The 10,555-nt window shown below is 41.0% G+C and overlaps 1 protein-coding gene across 2 annotated transcripts in view; it reads left to right on the plus strand.

Annotated features, from left to right (window-relative positions):
• The window catches only part of prr12b (proline rich 12b), a 52,851-nt gene extending 47,339 nt beyond the window's left edge, over positions 1 to 5,512 (plus strand). For both annotated transcript variants that reach the window (XM_061846762.1, XM_061846763.1), the window contains one exon: positions 4,593 to 5,512. In XM_061846762.1, the coding sequence (XP_061702746.1) occupies positions 4,593 to 4,727 (135 nt within the window). In that variant the 3' untranslated portion in view covers positions 4,728 to 5,512. The remainder of the gene's footprint in view (positions 1 to 4,592) is intronic.
• Positions 5,513 to 10,555: the final 5,043 nt, after the last annotated feature.

The following is a 10,555-nucleotide window of genomic DNA, read 5'->3' on the forward strand; positions in this document are numbered from 1 at the left end:
GCTTGGTGCTCAAATATATTAATCTTTTTAGTTGATTCTGATCTAATTGATTCCTCTTTTTCGGACGTTTAAACTGAAACAGATATTCTGTCAGTCTTGTTGGAGGAAATTAGGGTATTGGCATCCCATATTGTATGCACATTTTAGCTGTACTATACAGTGAAGAAAATAAGTATTTGAACACCCTGCTATATCGCAAGTTCTCACACTTAGAAATCATGGAGGGGTCTGAAATTATCATTGTAGGTGCATGTCCACTGTGAAAGAAAAAATCTAAAAAGAAAAATCCAGAAATCACAATGTATGATTTTTTTAACAATTTATTTGTGTGAGACAGCCGAAAATAAGTATTTGAACACCTGAGAAAACCAATGTCGATATTTGGTATAGTTGCCTTTGTTTGCAATTACAGAGGTCAAACAGTTCAGGTCCTACTCGGACGAAAGGAGGTATTTTGGAACCAATGGAAGTGTTCAATCTCATCGAATGGCAATGGCCTATGGGGTCACACAAGGATCAGTTCTTAGACTCCTCCTGTTCAGCTTTTACCTCAAGTAGACTTGACTATTGTAATGGTCTTCTGATTGGACTCCCCCAAAAGAGCAATAAACAGCTGGAGCTCATTCAAAGACTGTAGCTTGGGTTCTGACCAGATCAAAGAGGTCAGAGCATATCACTCCAATTCTAAAGTCACTGGCTTATGTTCAGCTTTAGATTCTAAAGTTCTGCTACTGGTCTACAAATCACAAAATGTTTTTCGTCCTGAATACATGAGAGAAATGGTAATAGAATATAAACAGCTCAAATGGTAATGCAAAGATTCCAAAGCAAAAGTGAAGCAGCATTTAGCTATTAATATACAGTATTAATATTACTAATATTAATATTAGTAATGAAATAAATTGCCTACAGAAGTGATGTCAGCCACAAGTGTGACTGTTCTTAAATCCAGGTGAAAAATGCTTTTTTTGTCATGCTTTTTTGAGCATTTCCATTTTTCAATATTTTTTGCTCAGTATACTGTTTCAATTGTACTTTTTTGTCGTTTCTGACTTTGTTTTTAAAGGATTTTAATCATGTAAAGCATTTTGAGTTACCTTGTGTATGAAATGTGTGATTTAAATACATTTGCTTTGCTTTGCCATCATAAGCCATCTCCAAAAGCGTTTCAGAGAATTTAGCAGTACATCCAAGTGGCATTGTGCTGTCTGATCAAATTGCACATTTTCGAACGACCATTAATTGTGGGATTCCTGGGACACACCTGTGCAATATCCATACTGCCTCATCGGCATCTTGATATGCCACACCTGTGAGGTGAATGGATTATCTTGGTAAAGGAAAAGTGCTTAGTAACACAGATTTAGATAATATATATGTGATATTTGTGCTAAATTGGCCTTTTGTGTATGCAGAAAGCTTTTTCACTTCAGTTTTTGGAAAGTGGAGAAAAACAAGCATTGCATGTATATAATTGTTCAGTGTATCAGTCACTCACATTTGAAAAATGTACGGGTGTGGTCAGTCATGCTCCCAGATATAGTTACGGGTGTGGGTCCACCAGTCATGCCCGCAGATAAAGTTGCGGGTGTGATTAGGGATGGAATCTCAAGACCTTAAAATAACTTACTGGATTAATATAACATCCATCCATTTTCTTTCCCTCTTATCCTCACAAGGGTCACGAGGAGTACTGGAGCCTAACCCAGCTGTCAACAGGCAGGAGGCGGGGTAAACCCTGAACTGGTTGCCAGCCAGTTGCAGGGCACATTGAGACTCACAATCACACCTAGGGGCAATTTAGAGTGTCCATGTAATGCTGCATGTTTTTGGAAGAGTGCCTGGAGGAAACCCACACAGGCATGGGGAGAACATGCAAACTCCACACAGGCGGGTGCGGGATTGAACCCAGGAGCTGGATTAATATAACATAACTTGAAATTAAAAATAAAATTAACAAATACATAACTAAAATAGAAAAAAGTTTCAAACCCAGAAATGTTGATTTCCAATTTCAACTGATATTTGTAGAACATGATATAAAACGCTATTTAAAAATTTTCATCAAGAAAAATTCTTGCTCTGACAAACTTTATCTGAAGAAAAGTTAAATGCACTGGCCTGTCAAGGAATCAACACCAACAGTCTATACCCGCAGAGTTTTGAAAATGCTGAAAGTTTAGTTCAACATAATCGGCAACAAGCTAGCGATACATTTTAACAAACATTCCTTTTGGCAATCGTGATGTATTTTTATAATCTAGCGTAATTTACTGCAGTATCTATTATCAATCCATTGATGAAAATAGCAGTAGATGATCTCTATCTTCCTAAAGCATGCAGAGGGGAAACGTTTTCAACTTCAAGATAACGCATACCATGGGGAAAATAACCGTTCGTATTTAGATATATGGACAGACTAGTCTAACGTAACAACTTAGATCAAGTCAAAGTAAATCACAATCTCATACTTATTATAGTTAGATACTGAAACATTACCTGTGTTATATCCTAGAAATGTTTTCAGTGTCTTTTATAAAAATCAAACAATTCTACTTCAGGGCTTTCAATTTTAACGATGAACAGTTCATTTACATTTTCTGTTTTGAGACAGTTCCTTAAGGACGTCTTTACAATGTTATGCCGGTTGAAGCCACATTCTGCATCATACGTCTTTGCAGTTGCAGCAAATTTGTGATCAGCTGTCTGCTGATGCTTCACGCAGTCATCCAACTTCGGCGCCACCGATGATTTTCAGCGTGTCAGAACATTTTTTCTTCCACTGTCAATACACCATTGGCAGAAAAAAATTTGAGTACCTCAGTTTGAGCCACTTGAATTTAGAAAACCATACCTAGCGCATCTTTTGCCTCTGCCCTGCACAGGGATTAGATTTTCTGACAGAAGACAAAGTTGTGTTGGGTGTCTTTCCCGCGTAATGGGCATCTGTCAAAGTTGGCAACTGACAAGTTGCACTTATACCACTACCATCCTTTGTTTTTCGGAAGATAATCCCAAAGTCTTAGAAATTTTCCGCAGCATACAGAGGATGATGTACAATGTTCAAGCCTGTGCGCTTGAGCCAGAATACACACATCCATCATTGATGTGTTATAGAGGGGGCGTGGCACTAACGACGAACAATATCAGTCCCATTATATCGACCGCGGAGATTTGATGCTTTTCTGAGGAGTTGGTTTTGATGTATAGATTATACAGCAAGCGTGGCCAGACTTTTTTTTCCCCCCAAATTGTACTTTTCAAGCAGTCAGCCTCTCGCGAATGACCGGGGACAGGGGGTTGGACTGTAAATTGTAACCAGGAAGTGTTGTGTGCTCAGAGCTAACAAAGAGAGTATAACAGCGAGTCGATGCTCGGTGCTATTACTACTCCTGCCATTGAGCTAACAAAACAAAAATAACAATGTACAAAGTTCAACCGTTTGAGCCAGAATGCACACAGGGGGAAGTCGACGTGTTGGCAGGACTGTGGTGTTGATGACGAACAATAACAGTCCCAGTCCATGGACTGTGGAGATTTGATGCTTTTCTGAGGAGTTGGTTTCAATGTAGAGAATATACAGACTTTTTTTCTCCTCCCCAAGTTGTACTTTTCAAGCACTCAGCTTCTTGTGTTTGACCAGCGGCGGTGATGGTGGGAGGGAGTGGCAGGGGGGTTTGCATGCGCGCATCGCAGTAATTAGTAACCGGGAAGCGTTGTGTGCTAACACATACATATCCATCCATCCATTTTCTTAGCTGCATGATAGTCGCAGGAATGCTGGAGCCTTTCCCAGCTGTCAACGGGCAGGAGGCAAGTTTACACACACGCAGATACGGGGAGAACATGCAAACTCCACACACGGAAATCCGGGATTGAACAGCTGCGCCACCTTACAGCCTCATAAAATATGTTGTTGCTTATACAGTATTAGCACAAGAAGCTGTAACTAAGCAGCTAATAACCAGTAATGATTAGATGCGTGCAAATTTCCCCTGCTGGTGAACGAGCCTAAACTGTGACAGCCACCGCTTTATCCTATCAGGTTAACCCCATGGGAAGTTAAATTTGGGTGCGTTTTCTCAGTTTTGTTGCACAACACGTCGGCATCTTGGCTTAGCGAGGACGAATGGTCTGTAATGCTAAGCACCGGCGACATCAGGGGTGAAGTCAAGGATGTTTATTCCACGTTTGGGTGTGAAAGCTTGCACACATCCAGATTTTGCTTGGATTTCAAAAATGTTCTTTATTTTAAATCTTTTTTCAATTAATGTCCAAAATATATGTAATAATAATATTACCTCACATTTGAGGTTTTTTTTTGTACATATGAAATTTGTGGAGAGTCTTCCTATAACGACGTTTAGGAAATAAGCACGTAAATTAATTTCAAGACAACACAAAATAAGCGATGTCTATATTTTTTTTACTCGTAACACATTTTAGGTGCATGATTTTTCGTGCTTGACTGTGCAGATTTGCGAGCGCGATGGGACGCCAAATGTGAGTAACTGGTGTATGTTTGAATGTATATTTTGTACAGTTGATAGATATACCACAATAGTTTGAAAATAAGTCCGTGTTGTGTGCAGACGGACAGCATCGAGCAGGCAGCAGACGATCCTGGCCAGGAGGAGGTGGTGCAGCAGTGCATGGCCAACCAAAGCTGGCTGGAGAGCCTCTTTAATTCCTTCATGGAGCTGCTCAGCCTCGGTGGCAAATTCTGAAACCCGTCTGACCAGTGAATTTACAATATGTGCAGCGAGGACAAAATGGAGGCTTCCTAACAGATCTCACCATAGATTGAAGAAGGAAGCATTTTGGTGGAGAAAGGTTTGACAAGATGCAAACTTTAATGTGAATCTGAAGGATGTTAGGGGAACAAAGATAATTTGGTCAGCTCTCACCACAAAAAAAAAAAAAAAATCTCGAAGGCCTACTCAGTATGTACACACACAGACAAACAGTAGTTGGTACTGATAACTATGGTTTTCTATAATTTGTACTATGCCATTTTAAAAAAGGATCACCCTAGAGGTATTAATGGCTGTAAATAGTTTTTGGAATATGTTTTCAAGGGGTATACAAAAAATGGCCCACCCGCAGTGTTTGCTCCTCTCAGACCAACACAGGTGAAACTAGGTTTAAAAGTGACTATGTAATAGTCTCCTTGTTTCTACCTGCCTCAGTTTGAAAGTGGTTGAGATTCAGGGGTAATGTATTTGAATTAAACTGTATAATTTTGTTTTTTCTTCAAAAGACAACCACAAAGAAGATTTTATTTGTGTAAAAACAAGAATTAAAAAAAACCCTTTCTTAAAGGAAGTGTGACATGAAACACGTAAATGTCCGCGTTTAATGTGTGTTCTTTTTATCTGTCCATTGTTGATTGATATTTGCCATCATTTGACATCTCGGAGGATATTCTTGCAGAGCATATTTGTTGTAATGAAGTGTAAATAGTGTACAGCCTCTTCATTCTCCACTTCCAAGTCCGTCTTCTGTACATGAAATTTCTGTATTTGAAAAAGTAAATAAAAGAGTTCAGAGGATGTGATGTTTAATTATCTTTATACCTCACTGTAAGCAATTTTACAGGAGAAAAGTACAAGATGAGTAACGCTTTGAGATACAACATGAGTCCACTAACTTATGCTTTTCAAGTTACAAATCATTAGTATGACATTGTTTTTTTAACATTTGCGTGCAAACATTTACGATATGAGCACTGTATTGTTGCAATGAACTCAACTCCACTTGGGTTAGAACAAGTAGCAGTTTGACAACAGTAAACTATTCTTCAGAAGAATCCTTCAAGCTGTTTATTGCTACTACCAGTTGAAATTAACTCTCATACTAAACATAAAACTAAGACAATTACACGCTGTCTGTTTTACCAAACCACATAGCTATGCCTTATGAAAGTCTGCTTAGGTAATGCAAACAATCAATGCAAAATACATTTTACAGGTTTACGACTAGCATTGGTGTCAGAGTGCTATAGCTCTCAGCAATGACTGTTTCAACATACACAGTGGGGTAACACATGTCGACATGAACACACCCTTAATACTCTGTGTAGAGCTACCGTTATTACTGTGGCTTATTGAACTTAGTTCTGACATATCCATGTACAGTGGAATCTCGAGCTGAGAACAACCTGTTTTATGTACAATTTCGGCTCCATCAGTATTTTTAAAAATGAGCTCTAGGTACCTGTTTAGGTTTGCAAATGGTCTTGGTATGGATGAAGGTAAGGATCTATGTTGTGCTTCACACTGCCCATTGACTGTGAATAACGCATTGCTGTGAGTTGAAAACTACTTATTATATTATCCCGCTGCCTCTGCGATCATCCAATCACAAATCTAATAGTGTTGCTAATCGAATTAGTAAAAGATGTCCAAAAATCATTATATTTTCATAAAAAAATACTATTTACAGTATCCATGATATTTATAGAATTGTAGTATCGCTTTAATCGAGAACGGTTAATGTGGTCATAATCACGTCAAAATAGCTCTGAATGGAGGTCTGCCCTAAGCAGAAGTTCCATGTACGCACATTCAGCCAATCCAGATGCGACCAGCAGTGGAAACAAAATGCTAAACCATCCCAAATTACAGTATATAGGATCCTCAGAGGAAGCACCTGCCAGCGAGCACATCCCATGGGGGACCCAGCCAGGGGGATGTCACACACTCCCCAGGACTCAGGGCAGGGGCATCGGACCACCACTTCCCATACCTATGATTCGATAGATAGATAGATAGATAGATAGATAGATAGATAGATAGATAGATAGATAGATAGATAGATAGATAGATAGATAGATAGATAGATAGATAGAGATAGATAGATAGATATAGATAGATAGATAGATAGATAGATAGATAAGGGGATAAATTCTAAATAATTTGCTACAGAATATGTTGTTGCTCTCTGCCTAAAGACTAGTGCAGGCAGGCAAGCTGTAAAGCCGTGTCTGAGAAATAAGATTATGCAGGGGCGGCATAGGGAAGCAAGTGTACAGCGATGACCTCACATTTCTAAGGACCGCAAATCCCGGTTCCTGCCTGTGTGGAGTTTGCATGTTCTCCCCTAGCCTATGTGGGTTTTCTCTGGGCACTCCAGTTTCCTCCTACACCCCAAAAAACATGCACTAATTGGAGACTTATAATTGCCCCTGGGTGTGATTGTGTATGCAACTGTTGTCTGTCTCCATGTGCAACTGCGATTGACTACCAACCAGTTCAGGGTGTACCCTGCCTCCTGCCCAATGACAGCTGGGATAGGCTGCAGAACTCCCGTGCCCTCGTGAGGATAAGCGGCTCATAAAATGGATGGATAGATGGAAGATTATGCAGCAACATCTGCAGGAGTAATGTGCATTGATTTCTATTTACCTTCTCCCTACACACAAGTTAGTAACATTTATGTTACTGACACCGATGTCTATTTTCCAAGCCACTTATCCTCACAAGGTTCAAAAGAGTGTTGGAGCCTATGCCAGCTAATTTCGGGCGAAAGGCAGGCTGCACCCTTAACTGGTCGTCAGTCATTCGCACATCTGTTTCGAATAAATTTTGTAGATTATGGATGGTCACTGTGATCTGTCTCTCGACGTTTGCAGGTATGAAAAATTGGAGAGTATCATTGAGAGTAGACCAGGATTGTGCCCCCTGTACAGCTGCAATATCCAGGTATTTGAATGTTGTCATGACAACCACATATTTTGATCATCCAGTTATTCAAAGTAAAATCCTACTCAGAGACATACTTTTGATACTCATCATAATCACAGTAGAATTGTAGTGTTACAATAAACACTAAAATTCAGAAGGTTTACTGTACAGTGTCCACAATGAAATATGGTACTCCCATTTACCATTACCAAGTCATTAAAAACTTGTATTTACTGCATTTAATTTAAGATGTCTTTGAATGGTAACTGTCACGACCCATCGGAACGGGAGTAGGACCCAAATGCAGGACTCGGACGATGCAAGGTAGTTCGGGGAGAAACGTTTATTATTTCGTGGTCGGGGGTCGGTCAGGCAGTCAGGTGCAGCAGCGGGAGTTGGGGCGTCGGGCGAAGAGAGCAGGTGAGCGGGGAGGCAGGAGTTGGTACACAGGAGAACGATCAAAGCAGGCAGAAGTGTCAAAGGAGTCAGGCTTACGGGGTTGGTCGGAGAACAGGCGAAGGTCGGTACACACGGGTTGTCGATCCGGGATACGGGAGTACTCGAACGGGACCTGAAGCTCATCAATCTGGCGGGGACCAGTCGTCATCGGGGTTATATAAATACACAGAATAATTAGCCCGCATGAGGCGCAGGTGTGCGCTTCCCAATCAGCGCAACCGCGCGGACACCCGCACAGCCCGGGCTGGAGCGCAAGGATCATGACAGTAACCTGTAAAATAAAATAAAGCAGCAAATTAGATATTCAGCTGCTCAATATTCAGGTGAAAGCTACACGGAGTTGGAGATGACTGAAGTGTTTAAATAATCATTCCCTCAATGTGGTATTTATGTAATACACATCTGTTTTCCTGTAATTTGCGAGGAGCAGGAGAACAATAAGGGTCAGTACCCTACACAATGTATCAGCTAATAAATGACATTTTACTAATTAACACTCAGTGGCCATTTTATTAGGTAGACCTGATCAATCTAATGTGCATGTATGGTGTGCCTGTAAAACATTCAGGGTTTTTCAATGAAATGATGCCCCATTTTAACTGAAACGATCAGAGATTTGCTAACCTCACACTACGCATGTATTTATTGTAGTGGCATTTTAATTATAGTGGAACAGGTTGCAAATAGGGGACACTGATATTTTTATTAACAAACACGTTTCCTTAGAATTCAATATACCTCCTCTATTTGGTATCGGAATTTGTCTGTTAAATGCAGTCCGTGCACAGTGACTTTTCGAGAATCCAGTATTTGATTATTTTCAGTGGCCAATACATTATTTGTCTTTGATACTCTAATTTAATACAATTGTTGTGTGCTTGTAAATTACTATGTAAAAATGTACATTAAATCAATTTATTTTATGTACATCACAGTAATGCATATGCAATTCATGGATACAGGCGGCATCCCAACATATCAAATATATCATGAAACCAGTTTAATGACAATACAAAAACTTTCTGACCAGAACATTCAGCGTTGATTGACACCATCAGTGAAGTATTGTTTATTAACCATATCAATAGAAATAGCTCTCAGTATATAAACAGTAGTCTTAACCACATCCACAATAACAATTTTTGTGAGATATTCGTGAGCCGACAGTGTGTAAGTGTTTTAAGGCTAAGGCAGAATAATTGATACAGATTACATAGAGCAAGTGTACCTAGTGTTATGGCTGCCCCAGTACATTGATATCAAGATTTTAATGCATCTGTTCTAAAGGTACTAGCATGTAACATCATGTTGGTCATTTAGATACTATAAACCAGGGGTGCTGTCACGACCCATCGAGACAGAGGAGGACCCAAATGCACGTATTCATGGCATGCAGGCGATGCGTGTGACACGGAAGAAACAACAACGGAAGGAGACAGCATCATGGAGCCTACCCGATAGGACAGGCTTGGTCCTTCGGCAGTCGGTCTACCTCGCGTCGGTCCTGGCGACGCCGGGTCTTTCCTGCTGGGTCCTGTGTTGGCCAGATCGTTCTGTCACGACCTATTGAGACGGAGGAGGACCCAAATGCAGGACTCTGGAGACGCAGAGGCATTTTGGGAAAAGTATTTATTCGTTGCAATGTCAGGGATCAGGCAGGCAGTCAAGTAGAGCAGCGCTAACTAGGACGTCAGGTGTAGAGAGCAGGTCTGCGGGCACGCAGAAGTCGGTGCACGGGAGATCGATCAAAGATAGCAGGAGTGTCAAAGGTGTCAGGCTTACGGGGTCGGTCGGAGAATAGGCGGAGGTCGGGACACACGCATTTACGGTCAGAGATATGGGAGTGCAGGAATGGGGCATGAGTTTCAACGATCTGGCCAAGCCAGACCGTCCACTGGGTTCTATATATACACCGGGGTAATCACTGCCGATGAGGCACAGGTGTGCACCTCCTAATCAGAGCAGCTGTGCGGGGAGCCGCACCACCAGGGCTGGACTGGCTGGACCATGACAGGTTCTCAATGCATCGATCGCGATCGACCGGAGCAGTCTTGGTCAATTGCGGGACGGCGTGCCCAAAAAAAAAAAAAAAAAACCAAGTCAGCCAATGTTTCCGTCTGAACTGCGCCCATGCGCAATTGTGCACCGCTGATGCAGTCTCTTCGCAGATATTCTGCATTGCGCGCAAAAAAATATATAAAAATCCAACGCAAATTGAAAATATATCAGTTTGTGGATTTTGAAATCTGATTCAATGAGTGAGGCATGACTGGTTGTTACATCCAATGGCACAATTCACATACGTACTGTAAAAATGAAAAGAAGCCACTGGTTCCTTTAGGCAGCACACGGAACTTTCTCTAACAGTGACAGCTGCTCCGCCACACGTTTTTCCTAGTTTACCTTGACAC

This window comes from Syngnathoides biaculeatus, chromosome 16 (assembly GCF_019802595.1).
Source record: "Syngnathoides biaculeatus isolate LvHL_M chromosome 16, ASM1980259v1, whole genome shotgun sequence".
Classification (NCBI taxonomy): Eukaryota; Metazoa; Chordata; class Actinopteri; order Syngnathiformes; family Syngnathidae; genus Syngnathoides; species Syngnathoides biaculeatus.